General features: G+C 43.5%; 2 protein-coding genes across 5 annotated transcripts; both read left to right on the plus strand.

Annotated features, from left to right (window-relative positions):
* The first annotated feature begins 6,185 nt into the window (after positions 1-6,185).
* On the plus strand, positions 6,186-10,960 carry LOC110515374 (H-2 class II histocompatibility antigen, A-U beta chain-like). 4 transcript variants are annotated; one of them, XR_005042063.1, is made up of 5 exons: positions 6,186-6,727; positions 7,018-7,228; positions 8,309-8,424; positions 8,667-8,937; positions 10,795-10,960. XR_005042063.1 is itself a non-coding variant. In XM_036973108.1 (3 exons), exons 2-3 carry the CDS (start codon positions 8,856-8,858, stop codon positions 9,408-9,410), a joined length of 408 nt encoding a protein of 135 aa, XP_036829003.1. In that variant the 5' UTR covers positions 8,083-8,424; positions 8,667-8,855; the 3' UTR covers positions 9,411-9,583. The 4 variants fall into 4 exon arrangements, 2 of the variants coding, with proteins under 2 accessions (XP_036829003.1, XP_021449969.1); XR_005042061.1 differs by lacking the exon at positions 8,309-8,424 and having other exon boundaries at positions 6,192-6,727; XM_036973108.1 differs by lacking the exons at positions 6,186-6,727; positions 7,018-7,228; positions 10,795-10,960 and adding an exon at positions 9,085-9,583 and having other exon boundaries at positions 8,083-8,424.
* Positions 10,961-12,049: 1,089 nt separating this feature from the next.
* vmo1b (vitelline membrane outer layer 1 homolog b) lies at positions 12,050-15,175 on the plus strand. Its single transcript, XM_021594286.2, has 4 exons — positions 12,050-12,327; positions 12,622-12,734; positions 14,570-14,876; positions 15,016-15,175. Exons 1-4 carry the CDS (start codon positions 12,079-12,081, stop codon positions 15,016-15,018), a joined length of 672 nt encoding a protein of 223 aa, XP_021449961.1. The 5' UTR covers positions 12,050-12,078; the 3' UTR covers positions 15,019-15,175.
* The last annotated feature ends 5,652 nt before the right edge of the window (positions 15,176-20,827 follow it).

A 20,827-nucleotide genomic window follows, 5' to 3' on the forward strand; every position in this document is an offset into this window, starting at 1 on the left:
TTTGTCTTGGCCATAGTGGAGTTTGGAGTGTGACTGTTTGAGGTTGTGGACTGGTCTCTTTTATACTGATAACACGTTCAAACAGGTGCCATTAATACAGGTAACGAGTGGAGGACAGAGGAGCCTCTTAAAGAAGAAGTTACAGGTCAGTGAGAGCCAGAAATATTGCTTGTTTGTAGGTGACCAAATACTTATTTTCCACCATAATTTGCAAATAAATTCATTAAAAATCCTACAATGTGATTTTCTGGATTTTTTTTTCTAATTTTGTCTGTCATAGTTGAAGTGTACCTATGATGAAAATTACAGGCCTCACTCATCTTTTTAAGTTGGAGAACTTGCACAATTGGTGGCTGACTAAATACTTTTTTTTGCCCCACTGTACATAAGTATTCAGACCCTTTACTTAGTACTTTGTTGAAGAACCTTTGGCAATGACTACAGCCTCAAATCTTATTGGGTATGACGCAAGAAGCTTAGCACACCTGTATTTGGAGTTTCCCTATTCTTTGCAGATCCTCTCAAGTTCTGTCAGGTTGGATGGGGAGCGTTGCTGCACAGCTATTTTCAGGTCTCCAGAGATGTTCGATAGGGTTCAAGTCCAGTCTCTTGCTGGGCCATTCAAGGACATTGAGACTTGTCTTGAAGCCAGTCCTGCGTTGTCTTGGCTGTGTGCTTAGGGTCGTTGTCCTGTTGGAAGGTGAACCCAGCCTGAGGTTCTGAGTGCTCTGGAACAGGGTTTCATCCAGGAACTCTGTACTTTCATCTGTTCATCTTTGCCTTGATCCTGACTAGTGTAACGGATGTGAAACGGCTAGCTAGTTAGCGGTGGTGCGCGCCAAATAGCGTTTCAATCGGTGACGTCACTTGCTCTGAGACCTTGAAGTAGTGGTTACCCTTGCTCTGCAAGGGCCACGGCTTTTGGGGAGCGATGGGTAACGATGCTTCGTGGGTGACTGTTGATGTGTGCAGAGGGTCCCTGGTTCGCGCCCGGGTATGGGCGAGGGGACGGTCTAAAGTTATACTGTTACACTAGTGTCCCATTCCCTGCCGCTGAAAAACATCCCCACAGCATGATGCTGCCACCACCATGCTTAACCATATGGATGGTGCCAGGTTTCCTCCAGATGCGACACTTGGCATTCAGGCCAAAGAGTTCAATCTTGGCTTCATCAGACCAGAGAATCTGGTTTCTTATGGTCAGAGTCTTTAGGTGCCTTTTGGCAAACTCCAAGTGGGCTATCATGTGCCTTTTACTAAGGAGTGGCTTTCATCTGGCCACTCTACCACAAAGGCCTGATTGGTGGAGTGCTGCACAGATGGTTGTACTTCTGGAAGGTTCTCCCATCTCAACAGAGGAACTCTAGATTTCTGTCAGAGTGACCTTTGGGTTCTTGGCCACATCCCTGACCAAGGCTCTTCTCCCCTTGATTGTTCGGTTTGGCCGGGCGGCCAGCTCTAGTTAGAGCCTTGATGGTTCCAAACTTCTTCCATGTAAGAATGATGGAGGGCACTGTTCTTGTGGACTTTCAATGCTGCATGATTTTTTTGGTACCCTTCTCCATATCTGTGCCTCGACAATCCTGTCTCTGAGCTCTCCGGACAATTCCTTCGACCTCATGGCTTGGTTTTTGCTCTGACATGCACTGTCAACTGTGGGACCTTTTATAGACAGGTGTGTGCCTTTCCAAATCATGTCCAATTAATTGAATTTATCACAGGTGGACTCCAATCAAGTTGAAGAAACATCAAGGATAATCAATGGAAACAGGTTGCACCTGAGCTCAATTTCGAGTCTCATAGCAAAGGGTCTGAATACTTACGTAAATAAGGTATTTCTGTTTCTCATGGTCAGAGTCGTTAAGGGCCTTTTGGCAAACGCGCTGTCATGTGCCTTTTATTGAGGAGTGGCTTCTGTCTGGCCACTCGACCATAAAGGCCTGATTGGTGGAGTGCTGTAGAGATGGTTGTCCTTCTGGAAGGTTCTCCCATCTCCACAGACAAACTCTAGAGCTCTGTCAGAGTGACCATCGGGTTCTGACCAAGGCCCTTCTTCCCGGAATGCTCAGTTGGTCGGGCGGCCAGCTCTAAGAGTCATGGTGGTTCCAAACGAATTCCATTTAACAACGAGAGGGAAGCCACTGTGTTCTTGGGGACCTTCAATGCTGCAGAAATGTTTTGGTACCCTTCCCCAGATCTGTGCCTCAACTTTTCGAAATCATGTCCAATCAATTGAATTTACCACAGGTGGAGTCCAAATCAAGGAGTAGAAACATCTCAAGGATGATCAATGGAAACAGGATGCACCTGAGCTCAATATCGAGTCTCATAGCAAAGGGTCTGAATACTTATGTAAATAAGGTATTTCTGTTTTCTATTTTTATAAATTTGGTAAAATGTATAAACCTGTTTTCGCTAAGTCATTATGAGGTATTGTGTGTAGGTTGCGGAGGATTATATAATATATTTTTTTTTAAATAAGGCTGTAACCTAACAAAATTGGGAAAAAGTCAAGGGGTCTGAATACTTTCCAAAGGCACTGTGTGTGTGTGTATGTGTGTGTATATACACTGCTCAAAAAAATAAAGGGAACACTAAAATAACACATCCTAGATCTGAATGAATGAAATATTCTTATTAAATACTTTTTTCTTTACATAGTTGAATGTGATGACAACAAAATCACACAAAAATTATCAATGGAAATCAAATTTATCAACCCATGGAGGTCTGGATTTGGAGTCACACTCAAAATTAAAGTGGAAAACCGCACTACAGGCTGATCCAACTTTGATGTAATGTCCTTAAAACAAGTCAAAATGAGGCTCAGTAGTGTGTGTGGCCTCCACGTGCCTGTATGACCTCCCTACAACGCCTGGGCATGCTCCTGATGAGGTGGCGGATGGTCTCCTGAGGGATCTCCTCCCAGACCCGGACTAAAGCATCCGCCAACTCCTGGACAGTCTGTGGTGCAACTTGGCGTTGGTGGATGGAGCGAGACATGATGTCCCAGGTGTGCTCAATTGGATTCAGGTCTGGGGAACGGGTGGGCCAGTCCATAGCATCAATGCCTTCCTCTTGCAGGAACTGCTGACACACTCCAGCCACATGAGGTCTAGCATTGTCTTGCATTAGGAGGAACCCAGGGCCAACCGCACCAGCATATGGTCTCACAAGGGGTCTGAGGATCTCATCTCGGTACCTAATGGCAGTCAGGCTACCTCTGGCGAGCACATGGAGGGCTGTGCGGCCCCCCAAAGAAATGCCACCCCACACCATGACTGACCCACCGCCAAACCGGTCATGCTGGAGGATGTTGCAGGCATCAGAATGTTCTCCACGGCGTCTCCAGACTCTGTCACGTCTGTCACGTGCTCAGTGTGAACCTGCTTTCATCTGTGAAGAGCACAGGGCGCCAGTGGCGAATTTGCCAATCTTGGTGTTCTCTGGCAAATGCCAAACGTCCTGCACGGTGTTGGGCTGTAAGCACAAGCCACATCTGTGGACGTTGGGCCCTCATACCACCCTCATGGAGTCTGTTTCTGACCGTTTGAGCAGACACATGCACATTTGTGGCCTGCTGGAGGTCATTTTGCAGGGCTCTGGCAGTGCTCCTCCTTGCACAAAGGCGGAGGTAGTGGTCCTGCTGCTGGGTTGTTTCCCTCCTACGGCCTCCTCCAAGTCTCCTGATGTACTGGCCTTTCTCCTGGTAGCGCCTCCATGCTCTGGACACTACGCTGACAGACACAGCAAACCTTCTTGCCACAGCTCGCATTGATGAGCCACTTGTGTGGGTTGTAGACTCCGTCTCATGCTACCACTAGAGTGAAAGCACCGGCAGCATTCAAAAGTGACCAAAACATCAGCCAGGAAGCATAGGAACCGAGAAGTGGTCTGTGGTCACCACCTGCAGAACCACTCCTTTATTGGGGATGTCTTGCTAATTGCCTATAATTTCCACCTGTTGTCTATTCCATTTGCACAACAACATGTGACATTTATTGTCAATCAGTGTTGCTTCCTAAGTGGACAGTTTGATTTCACAGAAGTGTGATTGACTTGGAGTTACATTGTGTTGTTTAAGTGTTCCCTTTATTTTTTGAGCAGTGTAAATATATATATATAAATAAATTAGAGGTCGACCAATTAATCGGAATGGCCGATTAATTAGGGCCGATTTCAAGTTTTCATAACAATCGGTAATCGGCATTTTTGGACACCGATCATGGCCGATTACATTGCATTCCACGAGGAGACTGCGTGGCAGGCTGACTATCTGTTACGCGAGTGCAGCAAGCAGCCACGGTAAGTTGCTAGCTAGCATTAAAAGTATCTTATAAAAAACAATAAATAAACATAATCACTAGTTAACTACACATGGTTGATGATATTACTAGTTTATCTAGCTTGTCCTGTGTTGCATATAATCAATGCTCTGCCTGTTAATTTATAATTGTATCAAAGCCTACTTCGCCAAACGGGTGATTTAACAAGCACATTCGCGAAAAAAGCACTGTCGTTGCACCAATGTGCACCTAACCATAAACATCAACACCTTTCTTAAAATCAATACACAAGTATATATTTTTTAGCGTGCATATTTAGTTCATATTGCCTGCTAACATGAATTTCTTTTAACTAGGGAAATTGTGTCACTTCTCTCGCATTCTGTGCAACAGAGTCAAGGTATATGCAGCGATTTGGGCCGCCTGGCTCGTTGAGAACTGCGAAGACTATTCCTTCTATTCCTATTCCTTCCTAACAAAGACAGCCAACTTCGCCAAACGGGGGATGATTTAACAAAAGTGACCTCTGTCATTGCCAACAAAGGGTATATAACAAAGTATTGAGATAAACTTTTGTTATTGACCAAATACTTATTTTCCACCATAATTTGCAAATAAATTCATTAAAAATCCTACAATGTGATTTTCTGGATGTTTTCCCCTCATTTTGTCTGTCATAGTTGAAGTGTACCTATGATGAAAATTACAGGCCTCTCTCATCTTTTTAAGTGGGAGAACTTGCACAATTGGTGGCTGACTAAATACTTTTTTGCCCCACTGTATGTATGTATGTATGTATGTATGTATGTATGTATATATATATATATATATATATATATATAAATAATATACACAGAGTAGAAATTTTAATGCAACAATTTCAAAGATTTTACTGAGTTACAGTTCATATAAGAGAGACAGTCAATTGAAAATCGGTCAATTTAAATAACCAAGCCTATGGATTGGTTTGGGTCAGAAAACCAGTCCATATCTGGTGTGTCCACCAATTTGCCTCATACCTCGCGTTTTCCGGCTGATGATTGTGCCACTCCTCTTCAATGGCTGTGCGAAGTTGCTGGATATTGGCGGAACACGCTGTTGTACACGTCGACCGAGAGCATCCCAAACATACTCAATGGGTGACATCTGGTGAGTATGCAGGTCATGGAAGAACTGGGACATTTCCTGCTTCCAGAAATTATGTACAGAACCTTGAGACATGGGGCTGTACATTATCATGTTGAAAACATGAGGTGATGGCGTTGGATGAATGGAAGGACAAAGGGCCTTGGGATCTCGTCGCGGTATCTCTATCAATGGAGGCTGCTGAGGGGAGAGCGCTCATAATAATTAGTGGAACTGAAAAAAATGAAATGGCATCAAACACCTGGAAACCATGTGTTTTGTGTATTAGATACGTTCCACTGATTCCGCTCCAGTCATTACAACGAGCACGTTCTCCCCAATTAAGATGCCACCAACCTCCTGTGCTGTGCATTCAAATTGCTATCGATAAAATGCAATTGTGTTCGTTATCCATAGTTTATGACTGCCCATACCATAACCCCCATGAGGCACTCTTCACAACAACAAACCGCTCGCCCACACAACGCCATACATGCTGTCTGCCTGGTAGTTGAAACTGGGATTAATCCGTGAAGAAGACACTTCTCCAGCATGTCAGTGGACATCGAAGGTGAACATTTTCCCACTGAAGTCGGGGACGACGCCAAACTGCAGTCAGGTCAAGACCCTGGTGAGGACAACGAGCACGCAGACGAGCTTACCTGAGAAGGTTTCTGACAGTTTGTGCAGAAATACTTTGGTTGTGCAAACCCACAGTTGCATCAATGTCCGGGTGGCTGGTCTAAGACGATCCCGCAGGTGAAGAAGCCGGATGTGGAGGTCCTGGGTTGGCGTGGTTACCCGTGGTCTGCGGTTGTGAGGCCGGTTGGACGTACAGTTTAACTAACAATAAAGGGCAGACACTGTAATGATCATGACTCCACAGTAGGTGGCAGCAGTCAGACGTGGGCTATGTCAGGGCGATGCTGATCATTCAGATAGAAATGTATTGTGTAGAATGCAGAATAGGGAGTCATGTCCCAGCGCTATTTATTGAGTTTCTATCTGCAAAGTTCTGAATGTTTCACCTCTTTGATACACCCTAGTTGTGTGTAAGGTGTGCCATGCTCAGAATGCCTAATGTTCTCTATGTAATAACCATAGATATGGTAATAACGTCAGTGTCATCCAGATAAAATATTCGATTGGCTGATGATATTGAGGAAGTCACCTGACACCTTCAGCAGCACTGTTTGGAGTACTACACAATAATCAGAACATTACAGATAAGCCTTACTGGACAAGTGTACTTAGGATGGGGTGCAGAGTGTTCCTGGCTTTTATACTGGGTGTTTGTCTACTGTCACACTGCCAAAGTAAGTCCACTTTCACTCTTTTCATATGAGAGAGAAAGGAAGCAGACTGGGAATTATTTTGCTTGCAAGAATCACTTTAGCATACTGCGTTCCGGTATTCTATTCCGTAAACCCATAGATGCAGACAGCTGTTTTATATCAGTTCCCATTGTTATTAAAACAACATTTTACTGAAAGGCGTAACCAAATGAATTATATTACATTCAACATCGCTCGTACTTTTCGGCAAAGCATGCTACTAGACAGCAAGATGTGTCATTTTCCGTCTTAACTTCTGTTATTGAACACAGGCAAACATTTGCTGCGGTTTTTGACCTTCTGCCAAAAAAACGTCACTAGCGACGAAGAGTATGACGTGGAGTTTGATGGAGATGAGCTCTTCTACCCAGCAGTGGACCCCTGACCCAGGACTGCCTCACGACGTGTACGTGTCCCTCGGAACCTGCCAGTGCAACGTCACCCGTTGCATTGTGGGAGAAAAGAGCCCGCCAGAGGCAATAGGTGGGTGCTGTTTCTGCAAAGTCACACCCCAGCTAGCACATCATTATCTGAGAACCATTTCTGAGAATGTTTCTTAGAGCTTGGTGAGAGCGTGGTTGTCCTATGGTTATTTTGCGTACAACCTTACCACAACTTTCTGGGAATGATGCAGGGTAGTTGCTTGACTTTGGAACATTCTCAGCACATTTAAGGAACTTGACAAAGTGGTTTGATATTGGGAATGTTCTCAAATAGTTCAGAGAAGGTTAAGAAACAACATTCTTGTGTGAGAATTTCAGTACTTCAGCATAACTTTTAATCATGGTTCTATTTTGCGAAGTTCTCATTGTACAGAGAATGTTAAAAAGACATTCCATAAAAACCACAAGAAAATGTTTAACGTTCTAATAATGTTATTTAGAAACATGCATTCTGTTCTCAGCGTCAATAAAACGCTCTCTTGTTAACTGTGTTCAGGTGTTATGTCCATGCCCATTAATTGGCCACACCTGATCTTAATGAGTACTTGTTTTGTTTGAAATGGGGTCTGTTTGAATAGACTAAAATGAACAGCTTTGTATGCCTTAAAATGCTAGCTCCATCCTGGTGGCGCAGTGGACTAAGGTGTCTTATATAACAAATTGGTTTGGTGTTTTTCTGAACTCTGGTGCATTTAGCCCCTTAGTTCAGTTCGTTTGGACTGGTGTGAACACTATCCCTACATGTACATATTACCTCAATTAGCCCGACTAACCGGTGCCCCCGCACATTGACTCTGCACTGGCACCACCTGTATATAGCCTTGCTACTGTTATTTTCACTGTCATTTTAGTTGTTTTTCTTATCTATTGTTTACCTAATAACTATTTTTTTTTATTTTTTATTTTTTTTACTTACAAGCCCTAACCAACAGTGCAATTTTTAAGAAAGCATTCCACCGTAAGGTCTACCTGTTGTATTCGACACACTGACAAATAAACTTTGATTTGATCCGCACTCTGGAGTGCACAAAACAATGGACAAAAAAGGGTGCAGGTTATTGGTTATTTGATGAAATTCGTGCAGCATAATAATGAATTGACACTCTCCTCGATCACCGAGGTGAGAGAACGAAGGAGTGCCCAAATTAGAATGGGTGACTGGATGCACCATGGCTCTCTGCTGGGTCTATTGGGTGGCTGGACTTTCTGCCATTCAGACCCGGGCAACACCAGCAGGTGAGTCAAGTCTATTTTTTTATGAAATGCATGATGTGTCTAACATACAGTATATTTTGAAGAATGTATGAAATGAAGTTGACAGATCTTTTGTGACAATACAGTATAACGACTCCACAAAGGCACTGATAAGGAGATTTACCTGAATCACGTAACAACAACATGTTTTTTGAGTGTACCTCATGGCACAATTACATGGAAAGGGATACAACAGTCCAAATGAATACATTTATTTGTTTCAGGTGGGTAGCAGTTCCAGGGGATACTTGACTGTGAATATGATGACACCACTGATAATATGATCTACTTTTGTGAAAAACATATTCAACCAAAAATTGACCACCATCTATGACTCCAGGGTTCAGAAGTATGTGGGTTTTGGGGAGTTTGGCATACGCAATGCAGATCACTACAACAGCCAAGCTTGGGAAATGGCTATAAGGAAAGCAGAAGTGGAGACTATTTGCCGATACAGTGCAAGATACTTCAAACTGAGCACTTTGGAAAGAATAGGTAAGTAATTTTTATGTTTCTTTCCTTTCTTAGTAATTTGCACATACTGTACATTTTTTAAGTCAAGTTTGATAAAAATGTTGATGTTTCGGGCCGGGGACTTTCATCAGACAGACAACTTAATTTCTACATCATCCTATGTCCCAGTGCCTCCCATTGTCAAAGCCCGCCTGACCAAGCCCTCTCGCTACGCGGAGCTGTCCATGCTGGAGTGCAGCGTTCTAGGCTTCTACCCTCAGGAGGTGAGGGTGAGCTGGCTGAGAGACAGGCTGGAGACCACCATAGCCGTGACCTCCACAGACACACTGGCTAACGGGGACTGGAGCTACCAGCTCCACTCCTACCTAGAGTTCAGGCCTCAGAGAGGGGAGAGTGTAAGCTGCATGGTTGAGCACCCCAGCCTAGATGAACCACTGGAGGTGGTCTGGGGTGAGAGACCTGGGGAAGAGAGGGAGTATTGTGGTCTGGAGTGAGAGCTGGAGGGAGGGGAGGACAGTTGGAATGGAAATGTAGGGGAGAGGGGTACAGTGATAGACTGCATCCAATTTGCTGAGTAGAGTGTTGGAGGCTATTTTGTAAATGACAACGCCGAAGTCGAGGATCGGTAGGATAGTCAGTTTTACGAGGGTATGTTTGGCAGCATGAGTGAAGGATGCTTTGTTGCGAAATAGGAAGCCGATTCTACATTTAATTTTGTATTGGAGATGCTTAATGTGAGTCTGGAAGGATAGTTTACAGTCTAACCAGACATCTAGGTATTTGTAGTTGTCCACATATTCTAAGTCAGAACCGTCCAGAGTAGTGATGCTGGATGGGCGGGCAGGTGCGGGCAGCGATCGGTTGAAGAGCATGCATTTAGTTTTACTTGCATTTAAGAGCAGTTGGAGGCCACGGAAGGAGAGTTGTATGGCATTGAAGCTCTTCTGGAGGTTAGTTAACACAGTGTCCAAAGAAGGGCCAGAAGTATACAGAATGGTGTTGTCTGCCTATAGGTGGATCAGAGAATCACCAGCAGCAAGAGCAACATCATTGATGTATACAGAGAAAAGAGTCGGCCCGAGAATTGAACCCTGTGGCACCTCCATAGAGACTGCCAGAGGTCCGGACAACAGGCCCTCCGATTTGACACACTGAACTCTGTCTGAGAAGTAGTTGGTGAACCATTTGAGAAACCAAGGCTGTTGAGTCTGCCGATAAGAATGTGGTGATTGACAGAGTCGAAAGCCTTGGCCAGGTCGATGAATACGGCTGCACAGTATTGTCTAACATGTCTGATATATACTGCCGGAATCTTTACTTTCCATACATCAAAACAGAGAATTGCATAGACAATCTTTGTGCACCCAAAATGTCACATTTTCATATTTTTTCAGTTGTCATATTTTTTCAGCAGAAAGTTGACTGCTTCCATGTGCATGGCATAAGATAACTTTCTTTGCCCAAAATGCCACTGGTTGTTAACAAAGCAGAAGTAATACTTTCGTTCTTTACCATACTATTCAAATTGTGTCAATGTGATGGAATCAGTTTGCTTACCATTCGTTATTTGCTTGTGTGGGACTTTCCTAGCATATATTTTCAAACACTACAGTCAGGTACATAATTACTGGCACCCTTGATAAAGAGTGCAATAAGCAATAAAGTCTAGAAAAGAGCTCTATTTTCATGTCATCTGTCCATAGCTCTGGTTCCAAGTCCTGGTGCGGTTTGTCAACCTCCAGGCAGGGTTGGGCCGATGACATGAAAATAAAGCTTTTTGGCCACGCACACCAGTGGTGGGTTTGGCGTTGACAGTATGCAGAAAAGTACCTCATTCCTATGGTAAAATACAGTGGTGCATCCTTGATCCTTGTTAAGGTCAACTGCATCATGAACATCATAACCAGTCCCAGGACATTTGACCCAAGAACCTGGTTGCCTCTGCCAGGAGGCTGACACTTGGCCACAAGTGGATCTTCCAGCAAGGCAATAACCCCCAAGCACACATCACAATCCACCAAGAAATGGTTAATTGACTACAAAATCAACATTTTGCAATGGCTGTCTCCGGACTTGAACCCAATTGGTTTGAATTGAAGAGGGCAGTCTATAAGAGCAGACAAAGGATATCAATGATCAGGAAGGATTCTGAATGGAGGAATGGTCTAAGATCCATCCCAATGTGTTCTCCAACTCGTAGAATATTTGAGAAGAAGACTGTGTTATCCTTGCAAAGACTGGGTGCTGGAGTACTGAAAACAGGAGTACAAAAAGTATATTTTTTAGATTTGTATTACTTGTTAAACAATCTATTTCTTTATGCTCTTGTATTAGTATAATTAGTATTAAAAAAAAAATATTTGTGTTTTTGTATAATAGATTTTTTGCTAATAATTATGGACCTGACTGTATGAAATGTTAACATATGTGCAGGTAATTGATGTGCATTTAGACGTTACTGCTAGATACAGGGGACACGAGGTTATACAACAAGGTCATTTTTTCTGTCTTTATATAATTGGAAATATACTCATTAACATGCACAGAATTGTTTGAACGTCATCTATAGCGAAAAATCATAAAATAGCACTGCTTTCTGTTATACCAGACAGGAGAAAAAGCTACTCATTATGCAAGTCCTGTCGATTGAAAACAATTACTTCAGTTGCCTTGGGACTGCACATGCACAGCGATAACAGAAAGGCTCTTCATATGAGATGTAAGAAAATTAACATTTGAAATCAATGTAAACTAACTGATCTATTTTTGATAATAAAGACATTAACATATGTTCCTTTTTTTTGTTCACTCTTGTCGTGCCAAAGAAATCAGCTTTGGACGTGGTTTCTGACAATTAAAATGTTTTCTTTATGTCATAGCATGTAGACAGTCAAATTACTAATATACAACATGGGCCACACTTTGGTATGACAAATAATTGACAGTTCATTGAGACTATACGGGCTGCTTTTGAAGTCAAAGACAGTATTGTTATTTTGAACTTTAAGTCCTAGTACCACCTGCCTCTTCCCATGGCCAGACCACAGTGTTGTAAATGATTAATACTGATAACAGTATGGAGACACCATATGGGCACCATTTTGGAGGCGTGAGTGAGGAAGGCTATAAGAGTTCACTGCCTTTGTTCCATCCCTTCTGTGGATGAGACTGACTTCTGTCAACATGACTACCCCTCTTTTCACTGCTCTGTCCTTCCTGGCTGTGCTGGCCCTTGGGTCATGTCTAGCTCTCTTGCCCGAGGAGCAGCCCTATGTGGAGCGTGCTGGTATCCAATACAGCGCTAGGCCTTACACCTCCCTCCTCACCGTGCCCAATGGAGAGCAGTTTGGGAACTGGACCTGGCCCGAGATGTGTCCCGACAAGTTCTTCGCCGTTGGGTTCATGCTCCGGGTAAGCAAGGGCTCCTTCATACATTTCAAACACATCTACCAGTTTGGATAGCATTTCTTTCAATTAGACAATTCAGGGATTAAATTCCAGTCCCCTGTGGTCAAAAAGCCTATTTTCAAATAGCCCATTTATTAAAAATAAATACATCTACACAATTCAAATCCTAAATTTGATGTAATCAAAATGTATTTGTGGTGTTGATCCATTACCAAACATGATCAACACATTTGTGTATAACGAGACCATTCTTCTGTTTGAGCTAATGCTAGCATATGTCCATTAACCTTCTCTCAGGTGGAGTCTGAACAGTACGGTCTGGACGACACTGCCCTGAATGGCATTCGCTTGATCTGCGCTAAGGACGAAGATAGGAGCTTCTTGTACACCATTGAGTCTCACACTGGATTGTATGTACAGGCGAGAACAACATGCCTCATATTGGCCTATCACATTGCTCAATGTAGACACAGTTGGAAGTAATCATATCATTTTAAGATACAGGTTTAACTGTAAAAGCGCATTTCAAACTATAGTGATGACATGTGACTCGACACCTCGATTCGGTCTTATGTAGCAACATTTGAAGTGTTTTTTTTACATGGGTAAAAAGTAGAGACTCAGAGCTAGAAAATGGTATATCTACACTGCATTTTTGAGGAACAATGGGAAAGTAATTCTGCTTTGATAGTTGATAAACTCATTTTTGAGAAAAGGGCCTATAAATGTTTTGCTGCCTACTGGAGAGCTCTCCTTTGTCTACACCCATTCAGCATTGTTCACACCCTCTTAAGTCAGCCCCACCCATTTCTTTAAGGATTCACATGTGAGGTCATGTGCTAAACAGTGAGTAGTGTACTAAAGATTAAGACTAAATGTGGTCAAAGTAGTAGCCTACAATAAGGAAAAATTCCAGGCTAACAAAGTGTCCAGATAAAAATATTTTATAAATGTTAGATCACACTTGCCTAAATTGATGGGTCATGAGAAAGAAATTCTATAACCCCCAGCCACATCCAGTGGTGAAAAAGGTACAAAATTGTCATACTTGAGTAAATGTAAACATACTTTTACTTCAGTCATTTTCTATTAAGGTAAGTCACCCAGTAAAATATTACTTGAGAAAAAGTCTAAAAGTATTTGGGTTTAAAAATACTTAAGTGCCCACCAGCACCGTACCATCCTCCAGTCCAACCAGTTTGGGATGTTGACCCCTGTTACAGTGCTGTCCTTCACAACACCAGCAATCTCAGACAGTGTTCATTCTGGTATTTTTAAAGCGCTGTTTGATGAGGCCAGTCTGGGTCCAGACTGTGGTGGAGCTTGTGCTTGGTCCGCCTGGCACAATACCAGAGCACAAACTTGTTCTTGTTTTGGCCACTGCAGTTATCACAATTCAGGTCCACACGTGTTTCCCCAACTCCGTAGTTGGTGAAGAAATGGTGCATGTAGTTGATGACTGCGCTGCTGCCTTTGCTAGATGACGTGCCTTCATCAATCAAGTAGTTGACTTGTGGTGTTATTCCTTCACAGCAGACACCAAACAAGCCACACTTGCGAGGAGTTCAAAGGTAGATGGGACCTGGCTACATAGTCGGAAGGATAGTGCACCTGCAAACAACAAAAGAACATTAAGATAAATTACAATTAATTGTCTCAGCCCTGTCAATCTGTCTTTACACATCTCAGTGAAAGGTATTTGCCTGCCTCCCATATATATTGTGTTGTGTATATCTATCCATCTATGTCCTTAATCAGTATTAAAGGAGGAAATGTTGCTTACCTGTTGAACAAAATCAAAGCTGTAATGCATCCTAGTGTCATCCTGAACAACATGCCTCTTATTGTCCTTGTTACGAAATGTCGCCAAGCCAACAGATGGCGCTGCTGTTATTTATCTGAGTATGATACTATATAGTACTGGCGAGCCAAGATAGCCATTACTTACTATGCACTGTATGCATGCTACCGAGTGATGCTTAAGTAACATTACCTTGGTCTTGTATAGAACAAACAGCACACAAAACAGTCCTATTTCATGGCTCAAAGTAGACACAAATTGACTTATCAGTTGAACCCTGCATCTTCAAACTGTAGTGATATGTTATTCCATGTCCTGTTTCTACTCTCTACATCATGTGCCTCTTTTCTCTGTCTCATAGCTATGATCAAACCTCATTCCAGACTGCTGTGATGGTGAAATAATATTCCATGTCGCGTATGCCTCTCTCTCTTCCTCTCCCAGCTTTGGTGACTGGTCGGACCCCCAGTATTGCCCCAGGGGTGTGCTGACTTCCTTCCAGCTGCGTGTGGAGCCCCACCAGGGTCTGTTCGGTGACGACACAGCCGCCAACAACGTCAGGTTCCGCTGCAGCAGCAACCCCACCCTCGCAGGCGCCGGCCTGGACTACGGTGAGTACAGCCTCTGGAGCCAGGATTGTGGCGATGGAGGAATCTGTGGCATCGAGACCAAGATGGAGGAATACCAGTACGGTCTGGATGACTCATCTCTCAATGACGTGCGCTTCCACTGCTGCGCCAAACTCCAGCAGGTGAGATAAGATGGTTTATCATAGAGGGGTTGAATGAGTTGGTCTTGTGTATGATATTGATGTCATGGCAGCTCTGGAACCCTAAAGTACATCACTCATTGTCTAACCCTCTGGTGTATTTCTTGTCATATCCTCACAGTAATCATCTGAGGGAGATACCTCTTCTGGACCAATCTCAACCAACCAACTGGCCCAGGACCTGTCAACACACAGGCTCTGACCCATGGTCCATTCAATCCAATCTACACCCAATATCTGAATCTGCCACTGGTTAAAACCTAATAAATCATTCAACTGTCTCTTTATGGCTCCTTTTGTTCAGTGAGGCTGAAACAAATGACATTAGCTCCGACTGAACATAACCCACTCATCAGAGCTGAAGAACCCCTCTAGATCACTCCACAATACGCACTGAAATCCTCATCAGCATGAGAACAGCATGTTTTCATAGAGCGTCTCTAATGACCCAATAAACTCAAAGCAAAGTCATAACAAGTGTGCACAAAATGTAGGTGCTGACACACGCATTCCTCCTCCTGGAAAGGGAGCTAATTAAGAAATGACAAGGGTTATTAATTAATTTACAGTTTAAAGGCCTGACGGCATCCGATAAGACGGTGATTGGCATACACAGAGGTACTTGTGTTTAGTGTGTGAGTGGGTAATCTGCAAAACGCAGTGTAAGTGGAGAAAAAGGACCGTGTGACTTTATCAAGCAGTGCAGCAATGGTTATCACCAGCTACTCAAACATGAGGCAATGGAGGCATACTGATAATGACCCATAATGCACTACTCTGGAGTTTCTCTTTCATGCTAATGAGTGAACTTCTGGTGAACTCAAGTTAAGTTCAAACTTATTTGCCTCTTGGTACGCAATACTTTCATTTAGTGTGGGTTAGATTAGAGTGATAGGTCGTCTATATAAACTCAGTAACAACAAAAACAGTCCCTTTTTCAGGACCCTGTCTTTCAAAGATAATTAGTAAAAATCCAAATAACTTCACAGATCTTCATTGTAAAGGGTTTAAACAATTTCCCATGCTTGTTCAATGAACCACAAACAATTAATGAACATGCACCTGTGGAACGGTCGTCAAGACACTAACAGCTTTCAGACGGTAGGCAATTAAGGTCACAGTTATGAAAACTTAGGACACTAAAGAGGTCTTTATACTGACTCTGAAAAACGCCCAGGGTCCCTGCTCATCTGTGTGAACGTAGGCATGAGGGCTGCAGATGTGGCCAGGGCAATAAATTGCTATGTCCGTACTGTGAGACACCTAAGACAGCGCTACAGGGAGACAGGACGGACAGCTGATTGTCCTCACAGTGGAAGACTACATGTAACAACACCTGCACAGGATCGGTACTTCCGAACATCACATCTGCGGGACAGGTACAGGATGGCAACAACAACTGCCCGAGTTACACCAGGAACGCACAATCCCTCCATCAGTGCTCAGACTGTCCGCAATAGGCTGAGAGAGGCTGGACTGAGGGCTTGTAGGCCTGTTGTAAGGCAGGTCCTCACCAGACATCACCGGTAACAACGTCGCCTATGGGCACAAACCCACCGTAAAATTAAAAGGAGATGCACTCCAGTACTTAATGCAGCTGGTGGCCACACCAGATACTGACTGTTACTTTTGATTTTGACTCCACCTTTGTTCAGAGACACATTATTCCATTCTGTTAGTCATGTCTGTGGAACTTGTTTGTCTCAGTTGTTGAATCTTATGTTCATATAAATATTTACACAAGTTTGCTGAAAATAAATGCAGTTGACAGTGAGAGGATTTTTTTGTTGTTGCTGAGTTTATGCATGTTGATACTTTGAAAGGGTCCTTATAAGATGAAGTGTTTAAATGCAGACAAAATATGCATTTCTTTGCTGAGTCATGAGCAGCATCAGAGGGAGGTACATCCAACCAGATGAGCAGATGACTGGCATGACCACTAGATGGCAGTGTTATCTTAGAGGTGAATTGACATTTTTCAGTGGATGGATGGTATGACACAGGGGTATTCAACTCTTACCCTATGAGGTCCAGCGCCTGCTGGCTTTCTGTTCTACCGGATAATTAATTGCATCCACCTGGTGTCCCAGGTCTAAATCAGTTCCTGGTTACAGGGGAACAACGGGGGAAAAAAGCAATGGTGCTGGCAGCGAGGTCCAGAGTTGAGTTTGAGGGGTATGACAGAACCAACTAGATGAAAACCAGTAAAAATAACAGTATACACAATGTAGATGAACAGAAATGATTAAGTGATCTGGTTGCGTAGACAGTTTCGGGTGTCCTCTTACAGTTTGCAGTAAATCAATTAAACCTTTATGGCCCTCTGGGCACAGAATGATATTCCTTAAATTAACCTTTGCGTATCATTTTACAAATATAAAGACTTAGTCTGATAAATTCCCATCTTAATACAAGATTACCAAAATTCTCCAGACATTCAGTATGCCACATTCAGCAGTTTTATCCCAAACCCAACTAGGACTTAGTGGTAAACCCCATTGGCCACAGCGCTTTAGGCCGAAAGTACATTTATTCAATACTATAACTGCAGGCTGGAAATGAGGATTTTTGACACGCTCTAGTGGTCCACCTCATCCCCTTGGTCATTTAAGATCTATTAATGTTTCCTGTAGTGGACAACATGGAAATGATGTGGTTGTTGTTTCATAGCCCTCATTATAATGACCCTGTCCTCACCGGGGCTCCTAGCTCTCATGATGTATAGATCACCCCTGACCGTGAAACTCTACGTAAATACGGCTTGCTTTCACAAGCACCATTACCATGATTTGTGAACACATGGGGCCCACAATACGGCAGCATAATGCCTATACATTTGATCAACCGTAATGAAAATGTAATAAGCAGATACGACAGATTTTAAACAATAGTTGTGTTTTTTTTACCCCTTGTGCTCCCTAAGAAAATGACATTGTCTGTAAGCGCATAGCTACAGCACTCAGGTCCAGCCTGATCCAACAATAGAGTCCTTATACTGTAGACTGTGAGGGACTGACGTTTTCTGCATTTACCTCTTTACATTCTTTCAGCAATACAAAGGCCAACCTACAAGAGCCCCTCACTTGGGGGCCGATTCAAACCAGAGTTAAGCTTGTGTAAATGACATCTAATTCCCTTTTCATGCACCTTTAGCTCTACGGGTATTCTGACCTTGAACTTGAGAATAGCATGTTGTTCAACCGCTTTTCGTTTTGGTTGAAGATGAAAGAAATGAAGGTGTGGTGGAGGTGTGTCTACAGAAATGCCGCATTCTGACCTTGACTTAATTCCCCCATAATTACACCACCTTTACACATGATGAAACGAGGAATAAGGTCAAGCAACCTGTCGGTTCCAAGTGGAACAACATCTACTTTCTTTTTCCCCCGATAGAAATAACACCATTCTCCGTGCACTGTAATTTACAAATTGATAAGAGCTAGGTAAATGAGTAAGCCGTTTGGATAAGGGGATTGTAATATATAAATGACCCTAAATAGTATACAAGATCAGAGTATTTTAAAATCAACCAACTGGTGGCGGAAAGGAGATAAATATGTGTAATAAGAGGGTTCTTTCATTAATCCCCATTCTGAACCAATTCTCTCAATATACACTGAATGTACAAAACATTAGGAACACCTGCTCTTTCCATGACAGACTGACCAGTTGAAGGCTATGATTCCTTATTGATATAAATGGTTAAATCCACTAAAATCAGTGTTGATGCAGGGGAGGAGACAGGTTAAAGAAGGATTTTTAAGCCTTGAGACCATCGAGACATTAATTGTGTATGTGTGCCATTCAAAGGGTGAATGGGCAAGACCAAAAAGATTTAAGTGCCTTTGAACGCGGAATGGTAGTAGGTGCCAGGTGCACCGGTTTGAGTGTGTCAAACTGCAACACTGCTGGGTTTTTCACGCTCAAATGTTTCCCGTGTGGATCAAGAATGGTCCACCACCCAAAAGGCATCCAGCCAACTTGACACAATTGTGAGAAGAATTGAAGTCATGGGCCAGCATCCCCGTGGAACGCTTGACACCTTATAATGTCCATGCCCTGATGAATTGAAGCTGTTCTGAGGGTAAAAGGAGGTGTAACTCAGTATTAGGAAGGTGTTCCCAATGTTTTGCACACTCTGTGTCTGTCGAGAAAATTCAAATTAAAAAGGTACACCGTATTTAACGGGTTTTAGATAAATGTACTGAAAACCCTTTTTAATGAAAACTCCACAAGAAAATACACTGCTCCAAAAAATAAAGGGAACACTAAAATAACACATCCTAGATCTGAATGAATGAAATATTCTTATTAAATACTTTTTTCTTTACATAGTTGAAAGTGCTGACAACAAAATCACACAAAAATTATCAATGGAAATCAAATGTATCAACCCATGGAGGTCTGGATTTGGAGTCACACTCAAAATTAAAGTGGAAAACCACACTACAGGCTGATCCAACTTTGATGTAATGTCCTTAAAACAAGTTGTATGACCTCCCTACAATGCCTGGGCATGCTCCTGATGAGGTGGCGGATGGTCTCCTGAGGGATCTCCTCCCAGACCTGGACTAAAGCATCCGCCAACTCCTGGACAGTCTGTGGTGCAATGTGGCATTGGTGGATGGAGCGAAACATGATGTCCCAGATGTGCTCAATTGGATTCAGGTCTGGGGAACGGGCGGGCCAGTCCATAGCATCAATGCCTTCCTCTTGCAGGAACTGCTGACACACTCCAGCCACATGAGGTCTAGCATTGTCTTGCATTAGGAGGAACCCAGGGCCAACCGCACCAGCATATGGTCTCACAAGGGGTCTGAGGATCTCATCTCGGTACCTAATGGCAGTCAGGCTACCTCGCCATGGAGGGCTGTGCGGCCCCCCAAATAAATGCCACCCCACACCATGACTGACCCACCGCCAAACCGGTCATGCTGGAGGATGTTGCAGGCAGCAGAACGTTCTCCACGGCGTCTCCAGACTGTCACGTCTGTCACGTGCTCAGTGTGAACCTGCTTTCATCTGTGAAGAGCACAGGGCACCAGTGACGAATTTGCAAATCATGGTGTTCTCTGGCAAATGCCAAACCCCCACCTGTGGATGTCGGGCCCTCATACCACCCTCATGGAGTCTGTTTCTGACCGTTTGAGCAGACACATGCACATTTGTGGCCTCCTGGAGGTCATTTTGCAGGGCTCTGGCAGTGCTCCTCCTGCTCCTCCTTGCACAAAGGCGGAGGTAGCGGTCCTGCTGCTGGGTTGTTGCCCTCCTACGTCCTCCTCCACGTCTCCTGATGTACTGGCCTGTCTCCTGGCAGCGCCTCCATGCTCTGGACACTACGCTGACAGACACAGCAAACCTTCTTGCCACAGCTTGCATTGATGTGCCATCCTGGATGAGCTGCACTACCTGAGCCACTTGTGTGGGTTGTAGACTCCGTCTCATGCTACCACTAGAGTGAAAGCACCGCCAGCATTCAAAAGTGACCAAAACATCAGCCAGGAAGCATAGGAACTGAGAAGTGGTCTGTGGTCACCACCTGCAGAACCACTCCTTTATTGGGGGTGTCTTGCTAATTGCCTATAATTTCCACCTGTTGTCTATTCCATTTGCACAACAGCATGTGAAATTTATTGTCAATCAGTGTTGCTTCCAAAGTGGACAGTTTGATTTCACAGAAGTGTGATTGACTTGGAGTTACATTGTGTTGTTTAAGTGTTCCCTTTATTTTTTGAGCAGTGTATGTTGGCCAGCAAGTGAGAGGGTTTTCAGCAGTTGAATTACATTTATTCAGTGCGTGCAAGGTAGCCACACCTGCAAAGTCTGTTACACACCTGCATACGGGAAGTATGAATACCAACTGCTGAGAAGTGCTTAATAAATCAAAAAAGGAATAGATTTTCTGAGTCTGAATTGAGCCCTTAGAGCTGAAC

This window comes from Oncorhynchus mykiss, chromosome 3 (assembly GCF_013265735.2).
Source record: "Oncorhynchus mykiss isolate Arlee chromosome 3, USDA_OmykA_1.1, whole genome shotgun sequence".
Classification (NCBI taxonomy): domain Eukaryota; kingdom Metazoa; phylum Chordata; class Actinopteri; order Salmoniformes; family Salmonidae; genus Oncorhynchus; species Oncorhynchus mykiss.

Excerpts from the sequence above, each read along its gene's own strand:
- LOC110515374 (XM_036973108.1), top strand. The coding sequence starts at position 8,856 with ATGGCTATAAGGAAAGCAGAAGTGGAGACTATTTGCCGATACAGTGCA. Across the intron at positions 8,938-9,084 it reads GAGCACTTTGGAAAGAATAG|TGCCTCCCATTGTCAAAGCC; the intron begins GTAAGTAATTTT and ends CCTATGTCCCAG.
- vmo1b (XM_021594286.2), top strand. The coding sequence starts at position 12,079 with ATGAGACTGACTTCTGTCAACATGACTACCCCTCTTTTCACTGCTCTG. Across the intron at positions 12,328-12,621 it reads CCGTTGGGTTCATGCTCCGG|GTGGAGTCTGAACAGTACGG; the intron begins GTAAGCAAGGGC and ends ACCTTCTCTCAG. Across the intron at positions 12,735-14,569 it reads ATTGAGTCTCACACTGGATT|CTTTGGTGACTGGTCGGACC; the intron begins GTATGTACAGGC and ends TTCCTCTCCCAG.